The sequence below is a fragment of the Parasteatoda tepidariorum genome, chromosome 1, assembly GCF_982258835.1.
Source record: "Parasteatoda tepidariorum strain Cologne lab strain chromosome 1, Ptep-v5.0, whole genome shotgun sequence".
NCBI classification, from domain to species: Eukaryota; Metazoa; Arthropoda; class Arachnida; order Araneae; family Theridiidae; genus Parasteatoda; species Parasteatoda tepidariorum.
Window position 1 is genome coordinate 7,737,174 of NC_141755.1, and position 22,063 is coordinate 7,759,236.

The window sequence follows — 22,063 nt, forward strand, 5'->3', positions numbered from 1 at the left end:
AAATTATGAAATAAAAATATTTATCAGATATAGTTTTGTCCTATGCACATACGATTATTAAACTCATAATATTAAAATTGATTCTCTGTCAGTAGATCAAATTTGATTTTAAATGAAATTTTCAATTTAAAATTCTGTATATTTCTTCGAAACTTGAAGAAAGCTAATTGGGAATGACATCAAATTGTTTTGAAAATAATACAAGTATATTAACTTATATAACTGCAATTTATTAAAAAAATGCATAAAAATTTTAAATGATGCACAATCATTTGAATAGATACAATGAGGGAAAGTGAACTTTTACTTTAGGGTTTTTTGCCTTAACAGCTCCCCACCTCGGACATTTGCTTAACTACTCCTTTAGACTATGAGTTTACAGTTCTCTTTTATTACTTTTTGTTGAATTAATTAAATTTCTTTTAAATCGTTTTGGGGTTATTGTTACATTTTAGTTCCATTAAATGCTTGAATATTTTTTCAAGAATGCTGAATGTTAAAGAAAAAAGCTCATTTTTTCTAGAAACCTAAAGTAAAACATAATTTCTTTATATATTTTAAATTCTTTCCGTCTTTCTTAATTCATTTTCTTCATAAATTTATTTTCATTATGTACAGTGCACAAAATAAAAGAACAGACCACCCTAAATAACATTTAATCCAGTGCTTGGGTCTTCACGTTCTAGGACTCAATCTTAAAGATTAGAGGAGGTTTAACATCGAATATGCTAATTAATTAGTTCAGACGTTATTTTAAGTTACGAAGTCAGACACAAAAACGTACTTTCTCTGTATAACATACCCTTTTTTCTGACTGATTTGGATTACTGACCTCTAAAATATAGGGGTAGCAGCAAACTGGGAAATATGGTCCCCATCGCTTGATCAGAATAGAGGTCCGAATTTTGGACCCCTTAATGTTGAAATTATTCTTACTTGCCACATTTCGAGAACTTCTCAATCGAATTCAAAACTATTTGCAAGCAATTATAAAATTCGTTGATCTAAAACAATTTCGATTCTAAATTTAACTCCTAGTAAATAATTATTTTTTTTTTATTTTTTTATTTAAAAATGGTGGGAAATTTTTGAATGATAAGGTGTACAATTCTTATATCGTATTATCTTGTGCCTGATTTCGTAACTTAAAATATAGTCTGCACATATTAATTAGCACATTTAAAGTCATCGCCTCAAGCCATTAGGATTTAGGATCCTAAAACGTAAAGATCCGATAGTTAGATCAAACGTTATTCAGGTTAGTCCATTTTTTTTCTTTTTTAGAGCACTGTACATACAGAAATCAAATATTCTGAGCAGCTTCCTGTAGACGTCTGAAGTGTTGTGAACGTAAACTTAAATGGTATCATAAAATTATTAACCATTATGGTTATGTTAAGCATATTTTTCTAAATTTTATTTCCATTTTTTCACTTTATTTATAACAAAATATCTCTTAGAACAAAGACCACAAATGCAAAAAACATTCACTTAAAATTTGAAGACAAATTTTTAATAATTATTTGAGTTATCTTGTTTTTCGCAGACAAAAGATTGCAAAATTTTAATTTTGAGAAAGATGCAGTTATCAAAATGAATGAAGTTTATAACTACATTTTAGTTGAAAATTATGAGTGTTTGACAGCTGGAAGTTACTTTATTTTATAGGTTTCTTCACATATTTGCTTAGTTTTATTTTTGTATTTAAAGCCTGGAGTTTTTTGTTTCGATATTTCAAAGTAGTTAAGGAATACCGTCAAGAATCTAAAACGCATTTATTATTCAACACAAGAACAATTTTTGATAAAACAACAATTTTATAATATTTTTATGCTTTAATATATGTATGTATAAATGAATCTAAATATCATATTTGTTAATAATTAGGAGAAAAAAATTAAAATATTTTTATCTAATGATAAATTAAGGATAATACAACTGCGAACATACTAAACTTTTCATGTATTGCCATCAAACAATAATATACCGTAACATATTTTTTTAAATATATTTAAGAGAAATAGCCGGGAGTCTAGGAGCTTTAAAAAATTAAATATTTCGGAGAAATATTCACACAAATAGAGATGGAACTGAAACTATTACCTACTTACAGTTTCATTTTAGCAATTTCCGGTAAGTTTGAGAGCTATCATCAATTGCTAAAATTGCTATAAATATAGTTCTATTTAATGCACATTCAAAAACAAAACAGTTTTGAGAACTAGAAGAATTGGACATTATTATAAGATAATGAAACACGAACGTGATTCTTTTTTTAGTCAAAATACTCGTTTTTAAGGTTGTCAAATACTAGGCATAATTCAGATTATTAGCCGAGAAACTGCGAGCTTTTAAAAAATTAAATATTTCAGAGAAATACTCACACAGAAATGGAGCTGAAACTGTTACCTACTTCCGATTTCGTTTTTGTAATTTCCGGTAACGTATACGCTACTAAGTTAAAGAAGTTGTGAAAAAGAATTTATTAGCAAAATAAGGATGACCTTAATTTTCCATGTAAACATTAACTGCCTAACTAGATTATAATAGCAATTAAAAAATAATATGCATTCATACAATATGATATTTATATTTAATATTGTATGCTATGCTTAACTGTTATGGTAAACTAAAGTCTAAACAAAATCCCGGACATAGTAAATATTTTAAGTAACTTTTCATGTATATAAAATAATTTTATTTAGTTTACATCTATTACATTATATTTCTTTTTTTCCGTAGGCCTCTCTTTTGAAAAGGGGTTGCGTTTCTGCTCTCGCTACTTTTTTTCATAAAAAAGTAATATCATTCAAAACATGTACAATAAAGAATTGTAAGAAATAAATTTGATACTTTTAATACAAATCTCCATAACACATCAACTTTTATACTCTAGATCGGCATTATTCCTTCAGAATATATTAACATTTTGTAAACTGAGGGTACAACACTTAAATTTATAGAAATCGGATTGAAAAAATGAAGAGAGAGAGAAAAAAAATATGTTTCTTTTGTATTCAACAATGTTGTTCATTTTGCTTTGAGTGCATATTTCTATCAACTATTTTAACCTGATTACTTTTTCTGTCTTTTAGAATGTGAGTGTTAGAAAAGAAATGGAATATAATTTAGAGATAAAATAGTGCTACAAGAATCTCCACAAAAATATACTTCAACTTCTCCTTAAATTACCATAAACACCATGAAACATTTCACTATCAACAACTCACTCTATATTAATTCGTGTCTGATAATCGCTGTTGGACTGATGTTTGGAATGGTTGATACTGACCAAATCTCGATAGGAGACGAGAATAGCGTAATTCTGGGTGGTTTATTTCCTGTTCATACAAACGGAATTTCTGAAAAGGAGCCATGTGGGGAGATTCTTCTTGAAAAAGGAATACAACGCCTAGAAGCAATGCTATACGCAATCGATCAAATAAATCAGAATAGAACCTACTATCCGTTTCGATTGGGTGCTATTATTGTAGATACTTGCTCTTCTGATTCATACGCTTTACAACAATCATTGCAATTCTTGGAAACTGCAAGTATTACTAATTGCACTAGATGTAGGAAAGTGAAAGCAGTCGTTGGTGCGGCGAATAGCGCTGTTTCTGAGGCAGTGGCTACCATTTTTCGATTATTCAAAGTAAGTTGAATTTACATTGCTTCATCTTATTAGGTAAATCGTAACTTTCTCTGAATTTTGAAAACTTTGGCAATTTATCAATTATCTTCTTTAAAAAAAAATTGACGCAAAAACGAATTGCTGGGTAAATAGGTATGCTACCAGCAAAAGTCAATAGTGAGATGTCTTCGAATGGGAAACAATTAATAGACCTTTTCAAAGAAAAATAGAACAAATTTATTCGAAAACAGTTCAAAATCTATGTTTAAAATCGTCTAGTTGGGGGATTTCGGAACTTTTGCGAGCAAACTTCCAGCGGCACTCCTGAGGGTAATACACAATATTTTTAGATCTAGAACTAGTAACCATATTTACGAACATCTATAAAAACGAAACTGCATCTAAATAGAGGATCATTTGAAGTTTAAAAACAAGGGTATTCACAAGCATACCCTTTCAGTAGCAACTTCAAGAAATTTAAACCGATTGACGAGAAAAAAAAAATTTCTTAGCTTCACTGTTACTTTTCAAACCTTGGTTTGGTAAAATCCTAGAATAGCCTCTTCTTGGCGACTTTTTGAAATCTCGTCAAGTTGGAGATTATTACTGGGATAAACGTTTCTTTTTGATTATTTAAAAAAGAAAAACAATTTAAATTATTACAAATTTATTAAAATATTTTTAATAGGAGGAATTTTCTTAAAATAATAATCAATAATATAATATAATATTATAAATTTTAATAGAATTTTTTAATATATTCATACACCATTCAATCATCGCTCTCTTACCTTTTGCATTCAATAAAGTTAGAAATTCATTCGTCTATTCGCTCACCATTTTCAAGAGGTGCCGCACAGAAAAAAATTTCAGAATGAAGTAATAACGGCAATGAATGAAATAACGATTGAAAAATTAAATAATAACGATGAAATGGCCAATGGCATAAATGGTGAAAAAATAAACCCTTTTACCTCTTTTCTAACGAAATCCAACTTTCGCGTAAGTATACATATCAAATAACCAATCAGATATACGAATTTTGGTGGTGTTATTGGAAGTTCAAAATAATCTCTCCGAAATAGTTTGGCGAGATTTCAAAAACTTGCTTGGTGAGATTTAAAAAAATCTCCATGGGGTGGGCTATTCTAGGATCCACCCCTTGGTTTTTATAGCAGAATCAACTGTTTCATAACAGAATCAACTGTTGTAGAGGTTTTGCTCCTTTGGAATAAAAATAACGTTTAAACGGAAAAATTCTCTTAAAAATAAACCAAAAAACAGCGCGATTAAGTGAATATTTTTCACAATGAATTGGCACACAGAGCTGTATAAAATATAAGACGTCGCATGATATGATGTCAGAGGGTCGTTTCATACACTTAATAATTACTCTTTTCTGAAACTTCTTCGACCATAACGTTACGCAGTTCTTATATTAACCAACTTTCAGACCAATGAACAGGATCAACAATACTAAATTTTAATTTCTTTTATAGATTCCTCAAGTCAGTTATGCTTCCACAAGTAAAGAATTTGATGACACACACAAGTATCCTTACTTCTTTCGAGTTGTACCTTCAGATGCATATCAAATCAAAGTCATTTTAGATATTCTTATTGAATTTAAATGGACATTTGTGTCTACCGTAGCTTCGAAAGGAGAATATGGTGAAACTGCTATTGAAAGTCTTAAAGATCTAATAAGCAATTCCACGAATAACGGTAAATATTTCTCAATTATTTTTCATCTTTTCATTAATCTCAAATGTAGTATTCATAAAATACTAAGCATTTATTTCAGGAAAGCATACCCTTTGATTTTTTTTTTCCATTAAGGAATATAATTTCTTCTTTCGCGAAAATTCTGACTCCATTCCTAGTGACAAAACTGACTATTTTAAGCAAATGAAATACTGAGAAGTATTAAGGATGCGTCTTGTACTCACAAAACTCACTAAGCTCGCAAAATTCTTATGGTTAACCCAACAGCAGTAGTACTGTAATGATCCATCTACGAAAGTGAGTTTACGTGAGTTATAGAAACATACAAGCAGGGGTAACGACTCGCTCTCTTTTTCGGAGTTTTAATCTTGGCTGTAGTTGGTCCCAATTATCATACAAACTTTCATTTCTTTTAAAATTTGTTACCGAGCCATGATGCCTCAGGGGATAGCCCGTCCACCTTTCAATGAGGTGAATCGGGTTCGAATCCCAGCGATGGTCAATACGAATTCCGCATCCGGCTAGCACGCACCACAGTGCTGACGTAAAATTCCCGAGTGGTAGACGGATCATGGGTTTGAGCCCCCTTGCTGTCAGGCTATTCGTGGGAGGTTGTCGTGGTTTTCCTCTCCCTCCTTATAAGACAAATGCGGGTTAGTTCCATCAAAAAGTTCTCTACGAAATCAAATTTTTCTCAATATTTGGTCCAGGAGTTCCTTTGTCTTCTGGATTGGGTTCAAAATTACAAGGCTACGGTAATCGTAAACCCAAATTAGTAGTCATAAGTACCATTTATCTCAAACAAGTTGTAAGCACCATTAGTAGTCGTAAACCCAAAAATTGGATCAGCTAGACAACGACGGTCATTAAATTTGTTACCAAAAACTAAAACAGTGTCAAGAATCGAGTTTTTTGTATTTATTTAAATAAAAATGCTAAACAGGAGAGCAAGTCGTTAAACTCCGCTGGATATGAAATTTGCAGCCAGGGTCATTCAAATCTGTGAGCAGAGAAGCGTGTGCAGTATCCTCTCAGTGTAGCCCAAACTTCTTGTTATATAAATATTGTAAAATCGAATTTTATTCATTTTACCCTATCTTATTCAATATTATCCTGTTTTGTCGATAGTTATTTGCATTTTTTAAATTTCAGACATATGTTTTGCTGCAAAAGTAATATTAGAAAGAGATCCCACCGATGACAATTACGATGATGCAGTTCGCCGCCTTTCCTTGCATGAAGAAGCTAAAGTAGTGATTGTTTTCTTGAATGAAGATAAAATAAAGTAAAATGGAAATTATGTAACATATTTATTTTTAGTTTTTCTTAAAAGAAAGTAATATGATTATATTTAAATAAATAAAAATAATGTATTTAAATAAATGATATAGTCTAAAATTTATAAACTTCCGTGGAATGATTTAATTTTCTTTAAAATATATTGCTTCCTTTATTTCGCACAAAGCGAATTTGTACTAAAAATCTCGAGAGAAAAAAATTTTATTTTATCTTTTTTTTTCATCTAATTTTTTTAATGATAAATTCAAGAAATGTGTAACTTCCTAATTGTACTCAATTTCCAAATTCTTAAGCAATACTAATTTTGTCTCGATTTTTGTTCTTTGCATATTTTGGTGGACTTACTTTTAACATTATTTAGCAGTACTGGCATAATGAGTCCAATCAATGAATTTACAATTTTGTACCTAATTTCCAGCAAATTTTCGATCTTCATAGATTTCGAAAAATCTATGAATTAATAAGAATAATTTTTATTCCATGTTGCTGTAATACTAGAAAATAAAGAAAAAATAATCAATAAAAACGATACTTTTTACGCCTTTTTCTATTAATTCTATAATTTAAAGTGATATAGTTTTTATAGTAACAAACAAATTAAATTTTTATCCTTATGGCTTAAATTTCTGATGTTAAAGGAGAACTGTGCAAAATATCAGACATATTTGCTTTTCATTGCTACCTAAAAAGGGATGACATGATGAATAACTTTTTAAAATAATCGATCTCACTTCCTACCATAGACAACTAATACGTTTCTTAAACGAACCTGCTAGTTTACGTGATTTGTCATACTTTGCGATAAAGTTAAAAGCGTTCACAGCTATGGCAATCTGGGAAATATGATCCCTATAGTTTGGCCAATAGAGTGTTCCAAAGTTTGGACCCCTTAATGTTGATTTTAATTTTTGCGTATTTTGTCATATCCCGAAAACTTTTTTAAGAGAATTGAAAAATGTTTGCACACAATTATAAAATTCAATTATCCAAAGATAATTCCTTTCAAAAAAACAAAATTAATAAAAGTATATTTTTTTAATTATTTTATTTAAAAACAGTCACAAAAATATTTGAATTGTAAAGTATACAATTTTTTACGTTATTTTTAAAATATGTAATTTTACACTGCAAAATAGCGGAGAGTGATTGAGCGAAATCATAGCAATCAAGCGAGAAATCGAATTTTAAACAGAGGATCACTTTAAAATTCGATTACTCCGGAACTGTTCAACCGATTTTGCTCAAATTTTGCATTTTGCCGTATGAAATTACATACTTTAAAATGTTGTAAAAAACAGTTTGCCTTACAACTCAAAACTTTTTCGACTATTATTTAATAAAATAAAAAATAATAAGTATTTACTAAATTTATTTTTTGCATGGAATTTATTTTAGATAAACGAATTTCATAATTGTGTTTAAAATGTTTCAATTAGCTTAAAAAGTAAGGTTAAACAGTAAGGTTTACATTGAGGGCAAACTATGGGGTACCTTTTTCAGAGACAATAGGTTCTTGTGTCTGATTTCGTGACTTAAAGTATCGTCTGCCAACTTAATTTGTATATTTGAGGTCACCCCCTTGAACCATTGAGATTGAGAATTAAAACGTTAGGATCCGATCATTAAATCAAAAGTTATTCAGAGTAGCCCGTTCTTTATCTCCTTTTTTTCTTTTTTGGCTCACTGTACATACGTCCATCTTGGTATTATAATTAGTTTTATAATTTTTAAATGCTTGAAAACAACATCTTCTTCATTTAAACTCAAACAATTATTTTTGTGAAGTGATAAAAAATTGCCCTAAGAAACTTCAAAGAAAATTTCTTAAAATCAAGTGTGTATTAATGTGGAGCGGTATTTAAAATCATGATTAGTTTCATAGCTTTAAATACCATAATTTCTAATGCATAAATATACAAAGAAATTTTGATTTTTTTTGTGTTTAACTAATCAATGGTTTATTTATTTGAAGCCACTTGTTAGATGCATGCCTTAGATATAGAATAAGTGAAGATAGATTCATTTGGATTGGAAGTGATGGATGGGGTGCCAAAGATAGAGTGGTTAAGGGAAACGAACATCTTGCTAAAGGGGCAATTACTATTTTGCCAAAACGATATCCAATTGAGGGTGAGTAAATATTATACATCTCATTGAAATGGCATCACTTTGACTAATTATGAAAATTACGATTTTATTTCCTTTCAATAAACATCTGCGCATCCAGAAGGGAAAAAAATGGCAAACCAATAGAACAAACAGAAATTAATTTTTTAAAATTTGTAATCCATTTACAAAGTTATAAGAAGCACATAAAGCTAATAACCAGAAAAATAAATGAACATAAAACTTTACTTAGTTTTATTATTTAGAAGTATTTGATCTAAACTATATACATTCCATACATTTTTCCGATAACAACATTTTTTATCATCAGTATTAAATGTTCACAAGAAAAATGCAACTTAATGCTACAAGTTTTATCATTCTTATTCTTACTTAAATAATATAATATTAAAATATTATTACATTAACGCATATGAAAAATATTTTCAGGATTTGATGAATATTTCACATCGTTGACTCCTGAAACAAATACTCGTAATCCTTGGTTTGAAGAGTTTTGGGAAGCACAATTCAACTGCCAGTTTAATACGATGGACACTACGTCAACAATAAAATGTACAGGTATAGTAAAATAATGAAATTTACATTTTTATTTTCTCTCTTATTTTTATTTTAGTCCATAAAATCTATAGTTAATAAGGGGGGGGGCAAAAAATAAATGAGTCCCTTCGATGAAAGGACCAAGTATTACAGGTACAGTTTAGTAAGGACCAAAAAGAAATTTATAAAAAAAACAAGATGATGTGTGACAATTAGTACAAGTATTTTGATTTACTTAAAAGGAAATAACTAAAAATAAGTTTAGAAGGAAATTAATTTAAATCATATTTTTCTCATTTTATTCTTTTTCTTATTTATTATTCACGAGTGTCTATTTAAATCCGGTGACAAACACAAAGATGTAGGAAGGAAGCAAAGAATTCATAATAATTTGTACAAAAGATTCTATATTTGCTCATAAGAAATAGCTTTGTTTATTTCCAGATCTTCACTTCTCTATTAAATGCTTTTACACAGTTATTAAAATATTATTAGTGAATAATCATCGTCGAATCATTGAACTACATGACAGAATTATCATCGTTGAATGTATTATCATTGAATATATTATCTTGTATTATCATCATTGAATTACAGAATTATTATCGTTGAGCTATAAGAACATATTTTTCAGGTAAAGAACTGATAAGAAAATAATTTAGTTTATTTCTATGCCATTGCCGTTCACTTCTGTATTATGAAAATGCTTTTTCAGAGTTATTATTATTATTATTATTATTATTAATGATCATCACTGAATAATTGTTATCTCATTATTACAGAATTATCATCGTTGAACTATAAAAGCTTATCTTTTTTCAGGCAAAGAAGACTTGAAAGCAAACTACAAACAAGAAGGTCTTGTTCCAATGGTCATAGATGCTGTGTACTTATTAGCAGAAGCAACCAAAACAATTTGCTCAGAAGACACCAAATTCTGCAGTTATGCAGGATCAACCCTCTATGAATACAAAATGCGGCTGAAGGAAACACTTTTAAACATTAAGATGCCGAGTAATTATTTAACAATTCACATACATTTAAGTTTTGACAAGTTAATATATATATATATATATATGCAGCTTTAAAGTTTCTATCTGAAGTTAATTTCATTTCCTTCTGTTTGAAAAAAATTAGTTCAGTTAAAAATATTTACTTTCGAAAATAACTTAACACAGAAGGTAAAGTAATAAAAAAGTTACTCGTGTTATTATCCACAAATAACCTTTAGTCGGATTTGCAAGCATTAATTAATTCAGTCTTCATTACTCAGGCATAAAATGGTGAATACAGGATTAACAAAACGCAATACATGAAAAAAAACGAAAAAACAATTGCAAGAACTTTAGTTATTTGGAATGGCATAAAGAAACATCATTAATTTCAAAGCAGCAATTTGATAATAAGTAAATGACAAAAAAACTGGTTGCACAGAAATGATACAGGCAGTTTATTATAGTGTGTGGTCTCCCCGAACTGCTAAGATTATTGTACACCTATTTTGCATGGATGCGAGGAGGTTATCGATGAGATTTTGGGGAATACTATTTCACTCTTGACGAAGTGCAATCTCCAAGTCTTAGACGGAAACAAGAGGCCTTGATCTTGCAGCAACGCGTCGCCCGAAAGCGATCCAAGCAAGCTGGATTGGATTTAAGACCAGGAGAGCATACTGACCACTCCATGAGCTGTATAGTTTCAGCTTCGAGAAAGTTCCCCGCAAAACGAGCTGCAAGCATAAGATACGACATGGGTTCTCTGGATCTCGTCTGCATACATTGGAGTCGTCAAATTGCCTTTTCGAATGAAATGCAGGTTAGGACGTCCACCTATGCTCAAACCATCTCCTTTGTAATGTGATCCCTCTTGCACGAATATAAGATTATTTCGAGTGCACCTTTTTCACCATACCAAAACACGTCTGGTGCACACTCTAAACTGAATCAGGACTCGTCCGTAAACCGCAGTTGACTTCAATCACTTTGCTTCCAGTCTCGATGCTGAACAGTTCACTTTCTTCGGGCAGCCCGATGTCTGGTTGTCAAGGGAATATACCAATATACGCCATTGCCCTGTGTGCACACAGGCTACCCTCATGAAGCCCATTTAGAATTGTTTGGCTTGAGACCCTTCATCCTGTTTCCAAAAGAAACTATCTTCAAATTAGAGTGGTGTTGGCTGTTAACTGGAGATATAATGTCATTATTTGCTATGGTAGGACGTGGACGACCTTGTCCTAGACGACATCAAACGTACCCTGTTACTCGGAAACGATTCCAGTCTTGCAATCATACTTCTGTCCAATTTCAGCAGAGTCCGCCGCACTTATTTGTGTTTGCCCGTATTCCAATCTCTCGATAATACGCCTTGTCATGAATTCTGGTAGATCATGTTGTCATGACATTTTTAAGTGAATTTTCCTCAAAACAAAAGTCGAAAGGTTGAATTTTTCCTCTGAGATAACGAAAGACAGCAACTTCTGCGAAATCAAGATTCATGAACTTAATTCTCTTCTCCAGTTTCATAAACTTTTATTTGCATGTCAAATTTTCTTTTGCTATTTTCTGCTATACTTAGGTCTATGGATATTTTGATTTGTCTTAATTATCAGAAAAAAATATTTGCGTACTTTCGTTAAATCCATGTGCTTTCCTAATTTGTTTGAGCAGTGTATATACATTTATATATTTGAGTAGAAGCATATTTCATAAGATATATAAACATTTACATACTTTTGTCCCATCTTGTATTTCTCTTTTTACTAAGAATGCTTTCTTTCTCCTTCAGGCATGCAAGGACATGATATGGAAATTAGCTTTGATCCATCTCGAAGTATTCCTGTTAACTACTCAATTTATCAGTATCAAAAAGTTGCTGGATTAAGTGACAAATATGAATATGTTCCTATAGGAGAATGGGACAAAAATAGAAGGTAAATATTTCATTCATGGTTGCATTTGAAATAAATAAAAACTCTTTCTAGTGGTTGTATTACTTGTATAATGTTAAAGTGTAGGAAAACTTCGCCGGCATTTTCTCTCAACAAGCTACAGTTTTATGCAATTTAATACTATATTCCTAACCATGATATTTTAAAATTCACTAGAGTAAATGCTAAGTGTCCCTACTTCTCTGCTACAGTGAAAGTGGTAGCATAAAATTTCATGAAGAGAGTCTGTCCCCACGTAAAAATTAAATATTTATTTTCATTCTTCCTAAAAAGAAGGGATATTATGTCTTTGCTTCTAATAGATTGTAAAAATGACTTTCATATGCAAATTCAGTTTTTGCCTGTTAATTCAAATTATTTGTTTGAAAATTCAATAATTATTCAACAACAAAAAAAAAATCTCAAGTAAAAAAAATTTTTCTCAAAGATAATGAAAGCTTAAGAGAGATAAATAAACGATCAATATTTCATATAGAATCTCAATATTGCTATTATTTTGTTTTAACTCAAAAGAAAAATAATAACTCTACAATATTGTATTACAAGTCTAATCCAATAGAAAATAAAAATTAAAAATAGGCATAGTTAAAAAATTCAAGTTCCAAAACTGAACAGCGTTTTTTCTTCAAATGCATAGGAAAAAAAATTTATTGCCTATTATTTAAAAGTTCATTTGCCTATTATTTTAGTTTCAATTTTTAAATTTTTTTTTTTTTTTGCTTTGTCAAAAAGATAAGTATTAAAATAATTATTTAAACATTCGAAAGTAAATTTGAAAAAAACGTTCAGTTCGAAATTCGGGACAAGAATTGCTTTTTTCAATCATACAACTTATTTAAAATTTTTTAATTTTCTTCTGTTTTTTCAAATAGAATATAACTGTATGAGATTAAAGATTAAATTTAGTAAAAGGAAAAAATTTAAAGTTAAAAATAAATTATTTTATACAATTAGGAAGACAATTTAAGATTAAAGACGTTTTAGCTTTCTCACACGGTAATAAATAATAGTAAAGTAAATAATAATATATAATAACTTTAAATTTTAAATAATATATGTGTGCATATTTAATTTAGCCAGATCATTCATTTACGAAATTCTAACGCCTGTATCATATTTCTTTATTCTTTTTTTTTTTTTTTAAATAAGCAAAAATAGAAAGTTGTCAAACTGATATCCCCAATTTTAAGTATCAACCCATTTCTTCATTTTAAGCTTCTGCCTGTTAAGCTTCTAACCTGTTGCACTGATGAAGGTTGCCCTTTGAGCAGAAACAGCTGCCTGCTTTTAATAATATTTTTGTGCTCTTTAACGTTGTTTACCTTTGTTTTTATTAACCCATTTCATTTTCATTCCGATGCTTTTTTCTTTCCTAAATGTAAAATGCAATGCAATTCATCAGACTTAACTTTCAAATTTTCAAATTTTTAAATCATCTTATACTCTGAGTTTTATACAGGAAATGAGCTTTTTAATTTGGTATGACTTACTACAAAAATTTTAAAATTAGTTGATAGAAAATGCTAGTCATATTACATTTTTTTCAAAAAAATGTAAAAACCAAAATTTAAATATTTAAACTAAAAGTTTGATTTTTAATTATATGATTAAATCAAACAATCGTGTTACAAAGTATCCTAAAGAAAATATTTTAATGTAATTTATTTCCTTCCCATTCCATTTATTAAAATCCATTTATCAAAAGTTTTGTGTTTGTATTTAATGATAACATAGCATAATAAACATAGCTAAATGATCTCCTGTGTGTGAGTGACGTCAGCTCATGTACCAACCACATCATTTTGTGAAGAATGTGATCTTTTTTTTAAATTAAAAAAAGAATAGCTCTTAAAAAATCTATCTGCTTCACCATGACTCGGAAGACTATAATACTGAGTGTTTACGCCGTTGGCCGGTTGGCATGAAAATAGCAATCAAAACAATCCATATTCGATGACTGCACACATACTCATTAAAAATTTATTGAAAATACCCCCACAGTATTTCAGTTAAGCCATCTCAAATTTTGCATAGCAGATAGAGTGTAAAATAAGATAGACCAAAATAAAATGGGGGGGAAAAAATAAGATGGACCAAGACAATGATAGGCAGACAGGTCAAATATGTGTAAAACGTGTATACTTCCTTTATCATTGTCCCAAAATCTTAATTTCAGCATGCAACCACTTAATTCACTCAATTTCAGCTTGCATGGTAACCACTTAAGTGGTTACCGAAAAAAAAGATTCTTTTTTTCACATAGTTATTTGTTAATGTATCCTGACTAGCATCTTTGGGGGTAACACGCGAAAAGAACTTACGAAAGTGCTTTTATTTGCAGACATTTACTGAAAGCAACAAAGAAAAAGCAGTTAACATAGGTAAATTGAAGTATTGATTCGTTAGGGGCTCTATTTGTTGGTTAGCCTCGGCACTTTTCGAACTACGTGGCAATTTTCATTGTCTAAAAATGAATTTTAATCATCCTAGGCAAATAAAGGAAGCCTGCTTATTTTTTAAATAACAAATAATAACTACTAACCATAATCTTCAAACCTTTATTTCTACTCTTCCAGACTTAGAATTCAAGAATATCCAGTGTGGACAGTTAGTCCGGATGCAGCAGAGAGGCCTCCTTTGTCCAGGTGCAATGAAGAGTGCGAAAGAGGAGAAGAACGCATTCTTCCTCGTGAACATCCTAATAGACGTTGCTGTTATACTTGTAGGCCATGTAAAGATTTGCATTATTTACCAAACCCTTACAGCCCTTGCTTAGAATGTCCTAAAGGCAAGTAACTCGAAATTTACTAGATTCATAGAGTTAACCAGAGTGAACAACCAGAGCCTGATTTTTCATAAGGCTTGAGAGGCCTAGGGCCCTTAAATATTACAAATAATTTCTTTGTTTGTTTTTCCTTAAAAATTGTCGATTAGAATTAGGAGTTAACAAAGATTGAAATAAATATAAGCTCAAATTTACTAATACATCGTAATTAATATATGCCATATATAATTCAAAAACATTTCATAATTAAACAGTAGGTGAACAGTCTGTGAACAACATTTATTAAACTCCACCCCTTAGACACAACTCAAAAAAAAAGGTTTCCATAACTTGTTTTGGAAAATCTTTATTCGATGTGTTGTTGTTGTTTCTAACGCTACTTGCCACATGGGCAGGCCTGCTGGGTGAAACCGAGCAAATTTAAGGCAGTGTACATTTCTTGTTTTTCAGTGGCACCATCTATGGCCAAGAATTCAACTTCTGCCACACCATATGTCGCACCGTTTATACGGTGGACCCATTCATTCATCCACAGATCATAATTTTTGACCGGAATCAGAGAACGATCTATCCCCAATCCAGTACCTCCAGAGGTTTTGATTTGCTATGGGAACATGGAGGACTTTAGCGACTGGGCAGATTTAACGTGCATCAGTCACTTTACTACACGGGAGTCTTCGGCCGGCGGGGTTCTAACCCACGAACTCTCGGACATGGGCTCAGCGCCCTACCGACCAGCTATCCCGGCCCACTTTATTAGATGTGAAATAATTATACGAATAAACAATAAAGAGATTTAATTTCTTTATTTTTTAATAATCATCCACAGTATCAATGTTATGTGGTAAGTGTCGCTCTCCATTAACTCTATTCTTTGTGCGAGGTATTTATGTGAGCATAACACAAAAATAAAGAACGAAAATTGAGATTCCATAGCCTGTTTGGGAAAATTCTTTTTATTACTCATGAATGACGCAATAAGCTTTACCTCTTTATTTTAATATTAAATTGGCAACAATAATCTTCCATTTACGAATATTTTGTTTTTAATTTCCAATAAGCTGCACAATCGGTCTTGCCGATAAGCAGACCTAGTGCGTTCTCCAGAGGTGGTATCCACTCTTTCATGACCACCACAATGGATGAGATACCGTTGGTCATGTTAATTTGGACGTCTAGTTTCTGCCACACTAGATGGCAGCACCGAGACTCTATTTTGGATGCTAAAGTGCACTAGGAATTTAATTTTGCCGGGAATGCCAAGAGCCAATAAGGCACTCCAAGGATCTTTTACATGCCGCATAATCATACGACATGGCCGCTGAGGATTTTCTGCATCTCAAAAATCCGGTGTCTGGGCCGGGGATCGAACCCCCAGACTTGGGCTTAGAAGGCCGACGACAAATATACATTTACGACGACATTTACGAATATACAATACACGAAATATTGACCTCAATACTATTAAAAAATACTGATCCTAACTTAAAGCAAAATGTGAATAAAACACGAATGAAAAGTACAGAAATGGACATACTATGGTTTTGACCTTTCTCATTTTTTAAACCCCAAATGACGGTAGAGGTTTAAAGAGACGAACAGAGAAAGTAGTTTAACCAATAGAGACAGAGGAGTTTTTGTAAAAGCATAACCTACTTTCGTAAAATTCTATATTTAAGACAAATGCATATTAAACTTCACTAAGAAAGCAATGTACTTAATTTTACGATTATTATCAACCTACGACATTAGTATATTTTTGATGAACCCTAACTATTAGTTGAGAAGAATTCACTTGAACACCCAAAGATCAAAATTAAATTCATCTTCGGTTTTGAGATATAAAAAAATAATAAAATAAAATAAAAATATTTTTCTAATAATAAATTTTAACAATTTACGCTTTTCAAAAATGACTCTATCATAAGATACTAGTGTCACTGTTATAAGATTTGATTTTTTGTATTAAATATTCAGATAAGGTTTAATAGCCTGCTATTGACAAGTCCACTATTCTGAGCAAATAACGCACTTTACGAATAAAGAGATGGGGTAAGTTTCTATAATATTTATTTCAATAAGTAAGAGGAAGCCATGGTGAAGGTGGTTCAGGAGATAGTGCATTCGCCTTCCAGTGAGGTGAGCCGGGTTCAAATCCCAGCTATGCTTGATCGATACGAAATCCGCAACTGGTTCACGCCGACCACAGTGCTGACATAAAATATCCTCAGTGGTGGACGAATCATGGGTTAGAGTCTCCTGGCCGTCATGCTAACCTTGGATGGTTTTCGTGTTTTTCCTCACCATGTAGCGTAAATGCGGGTTAGTCCCATGAGAAAGTCCTCCACGAAGTCGAATTTCTCCCAATACTTGATCCGGTAGTTCCCTTTTCTTCTGGATTGGGTTCAAAATTACAAGGCTACGGTGTTGAACTTCGGCTGTCGTAAACTCACAAATGAGTCGGCTGTTCAATGACTGTTATAAAATAAGTAAGAGGATCCGCTCAAATTTCACTTCTCGTCTCCTATGTTTGTCTCGTAGTCATTTTTGTTTTCCGTTGTGAAATAGAATTGTGTTTATTTTATTATCCATAACGCAATAACATGTACCTCTCTATTTTCTTCGATTTTAAATCTAACTCAAAAGTAAAGTATTTAGACAAAACACATCTTCGATGAGCACTTTTTGAATGAAACTAACATGTGTTAATATTAGATAGAGATGAAGGCCATATAAATAAATCCTGCAAGTTTGCCTAACGACGGCGGAGTCTTCTTACACTGAGAAAAAAAAAAGTATGGTCAGAACTACTAGAACATGGTAAAATTTGTTATGTTTCTAGCTCTATTGGAAAACCAAAAATGTCAGTATTTTTTACCGAAGCGCTTTGATAATGATTTTAGTGAAAATATTTAACAATAAAATATGGTTTTATAATAAGTAGTAAAATTTGGTAACTTTATCATAGTGCTTTAAAGTATTGCATAAAAACCATTTATTCGATTAAATATACTTTTCAGTTTTGTATTTTTTTACTAAATGTGTGGCAATAAGAACTATAATTTTGAACACTAATATTTCCGGTAAACCGTTACTATATAAAAGGAAAAATTACCAAATAATTTGTTTACATATCCTAAATTTTGGTTCCCAGAATTATGGAATTTTTTTTATTTTACTAGATGCTAAAACCATACAATACATTCATTTTGGCAAAATTTTCTTATACAGGTAAATCAAACTACAACAAGGTATAATTTTTTGCCAGAAATGTGGTTTGTACAACAAACAGATTTACGTGTTACATTATAAAGGATCTCAATACTCTTCACAACCAACCTCTGCGATTGTTCTGGAATCTTCTTTATTTCTCGTCGCAAATAAGAAATTTCAGTCAAAAAATACCATCAAATTAAATTAATTTTATTACCATGAATGACCTACCCTAGTAGTAATTTTGAAGCAATATATTGTAATACCACCTTCTTATTGCAGTCATTTCGAACACAACACAGAAAACAACGTAACACCTGCATCATTAAATATCGAAAAATACTTGTTCTCGTTATAGTATGATAGTAAATATATTAACTTTTAATTACATTCTGAGAGGAAATTATATTGGTTTTATTTAAAGAAAATTTCCTTTTAAAAACTTACTTTTTTTAAATTTAATTTTTAGGACATATTGCCTCACCTGATAAGTCAGCATGCATGGAAATTGTACCAAGATACCTTGGAGAAGAACTGAGCAGTCCGTGGCCTTTGGTGCCTTTAGTGTTTTCAATTCTCGGCTTAATTTCCACATTTATCGTTATCATCATTTTCTTCACGCATCATACCACTCCAGTTATCATGGCTTCCGGCAGAGAGTTGTGCTATATCATACTAGTTGGAATAATTTTTTGCTACAGCTATACATTTATAATACTTCTAAAGCCTACAACAGTAAGTAAATCAAACCTTTCAAAAAAATCACTGTTAAGTTTTTTAAAAAATAATAATTATAATAGCAATGATGTCCTGATTCGCATTGAGACCAGATTTTGTTCCACCAATGGAAAACAATTACGTGTTTCAATTGCAAGTGACGTCCTCGTAGGTAAATCGTGGTGTTTGTTGATTCAGAAGCAAATCAGATTAGACACATCGCTTACAGGTACCAAATCTGATTTAAATCACAAGGTTAGGCATAATTATTTCACTTTTTCTCGAACAAGTACCCAATTTGAATATGTTTAACTGATTAAAATATTTTTATGCTAGTAAAAGTTAGAAAATCGAATTTTATTTTTTCTTTTATAGATTTTAACGCCTACCTCAGCCTAGAAAGAAGCGCACGCATAATTTTATATTTTTCAGTATCGAATAGTGCGTAGTTTTTGGCGATTGTTATGATTTAAAAATTAATATATTTTCTTTTTAATTATTTAGAGAAGCAATTGAATCAGCAAGAGAGAATCAGTTTGTAAAAACGTAAAAGAAAAAAATTTAAAACCTATAATTTGTGGTAAAGCAGTCGCAAACCAAAAAAAAAATTTTTAACTGGCAATAAGTTACTTCAGACTTCTCTTGAAACTTTTTTTCTCTTTTTAACAACCTTCGACATAATTCTGAGGGTAATATCATTTGCCTCATAATCGGGATTAATTTTGTTTAAAAGACTATTCTCATGACTAAACTATAAATAAATATCACATTGTCCAGAATGTAGCTTCCTTCCCCTTATTTTTAGGGTTGAAAGGATTACTCTTAAGCCAGAGAAAATTTAATAAAGTTAACGATGTGCAGAGAAAATATGTTTTGCGTTTCGTATTTTCTGTCTCATTTGCAATTTGTTAGTACTAGCATAATTAACTCTCAAACCATTAAAATTGTATCTTAGTAGGTAAAAATCCGATTGTGCAGTAAGGCCGCCAGCCCTTTATGCCATCATTAACTTGTAAGTTCTTCACAATAAACATATCTAAAATAAGCCTCTTAAAATTGAAATTGCATCAAAGAGAGCGGAAATCCGATCGCTAAATAAAAAGTTGTTAGTATTTGTAACTTTCGTTTTAAACCGTATATTATTTTGATATTTCCTTTACTTTTCAGATTACTTGTGGAATTCTACGAGTTGGAATGGGCCTAGGCTTATCAATATGCTACTCTGCAATATTCATAAAGACAAACCGTTTGTCAAGGATATTTGAAGTTAGCTTGAGGATAACAAAAAGGCCTTCCTACATAAGCCCAGGATCCCAAATCATCATATGTATGTGCTTGATTCTCATACAAATTACATTAACAACTCTTTGGCTTATCGTCAGACCTCCAGACATTGCAGATCACCCATTTTCTAATTCAAGAATGATTGTCTGTGGATTCGACAGTCTCTCCGTTTTCATCGGTCTTCTCTACAATATGATTCTTATAGTTCTCTGCACAGTGTACGCCTACAAAACCAGAAATCTACCAGAAAATTTCAATGAAAGCAAATGTATTTCCTTCACCATGTATTCTTCGTGTATAGTATGGTTGGCCTTCGTACCAATTTATTACAGTGCAAAGGAATACAAAGTAGGATATATTTATTTTAAAAAAGCTATTTAAAGTGTTAGCAGATGTTATTACAGTAGAGTCCCGATAATCCGAGCCCTGGTTATCCGAGTTTCCGCTTTAACCGAGCTATCAAACATTTCAAGTTTTTTTTTGTTCTAGTTTATTTTTTATTTTTAGAAATACCGCCGAAAAATAAATCTTATTTTTATCTTCCAAACACTCGGGAAAACAAAATCTAACAACTTAATCCCATGAAATGATCATTAATATCGTCAATAATGAAAATGAACCTAGCGAAGATGATGAAGACAGTGACGATGAAAATCAACATATAAAAATCTCTCACACCGATGAACTTAAAGCTGTCAAAAATGCTACTGAATACATAGAACAACAAAAAGAGGCGACACCAGCTTTCCTGTTATGCCTAAAAAATGGCGAAACATTGCTACAGAAAAGCACCAGTTATGTAAAACAAAAAACGATTAAGGACTTTTTTTTAAATAAAAACTCTTTACTTCTCGCAAAGTATACTTTTTAAGTTTTTTCAAGTAAGCTTTTTTATAATAATAGGAATTGTATGTGGTAATTGTACTCGTATAAATCTTATATTTCTTAACTATATTACATTTATACCAACTCTTTTTCTTTCTTTTTTTATACTCTTCGTTTTAACCGAGTTTTTCAGTTATCCGAGTTAGTCGTGGTCCACATTAACTCGGACAATCGGGACTCTACTGTACTTCTGTTTTGATCACACACACTTTTTTATACCTAACAAAAAATATATATAATAATAATTATTGTAATTAATTGTTTTGTTATGCTGAGTATATGATTGTCCTAGAGGTTGTGTTTCAAAGCTATTTCACCAGGATAAAAAAAAAAGCACTGATTAGGTGTCTTACGCTTGAAGCTTTGAAAGTCATTAAACTTTTTTTTCAACGCCGCCAATTTGGCAATATTTTTCCATTAAGGTGAAAATCTTTTCATTATTATAAATAAAGAATTGTCAATTATTATTATTCAAATTTCTATAAGCTCAGACAATACAGCGTTTGAGTAACTTTTCAAATATTAAAATGCTATGGAAACTAGCAAAATTAGATAAATAATTTTTCACATCTTTAGACGTTTTCAATTACATTTCACATACCGTAAGTTACCGTTTTATTTTTAATTAAAACAGCCAAAAATTTACGACACTAATTATGGATTTATATTAACTCTTTGTATCACCGCGTTACTTATCTGCAACATACATGAAAATTCAATCCTATAATGAGGTGGATTTACCTATAAAATCGAACTAAATTCAGGTAAAGAAAATATTGCAAACTCGGAGCACTCGGAGGAACCAAGTCTTGGTGCAGCTGCCAATATTATATAGCGTTTAGTAAGAATTGTTCCACGACATAATTGCAGGATATACAATTTTTTTACAACAATCCCCTTGATT

At 31.0% G+C, this 22,063-nt stretch overlaps 1 protein-coding gene across 1 annotated transcript in view; it reads left to right on the forward strand.

Moving 5' to 3' along the window:
• Positions 1–22,063, forward strand: part of LOC107455038 (metabotropic glutamate receptor 3) — a 34,625-nt gene that overhangs the window by 11,824 nt on the left and 738 nt on the right. Inside the window, exons 2-11 of the mRNA XM_043049097.3 lie at positions 3,096–3,655; positions 5,134–5,359; positions 6,512–6,644; positions 8,631–8,788; positions 9,215–9,346; positions 10,148–10,339; positions 12,113–12,257; positions 14,852–15,063; positions 18,743–19,008; positions 20,158–20,622. Coding sequence (XP_042905031.2) covers positions 3,203–3,655; positions 5,134–5,359; positions 6,512–6,644; positions 8,631–8,788; positions 9,215–9,346; positions 10,148–10,339; positions 12,113–12,257; positions 14,852–15,063; positions 18,743–19,008; positions 20,158–20,622 — 2,382 coding nt within the window. The 5' untranslated portion in view covers positions 3,096–3,202. The remainder of the gene's footprint in view (positions 1–3,095; positions 3,656–5,133; positions 5,360–6,511; positions 6,645–8,630; positions 8,789–9,214; positions 9,347–10,147; positions 10,340–12,112; positions 12,258–14,851; positions 15,064–18,742; positions 19,009–20,157; positions 20,623–22,063) is intronic.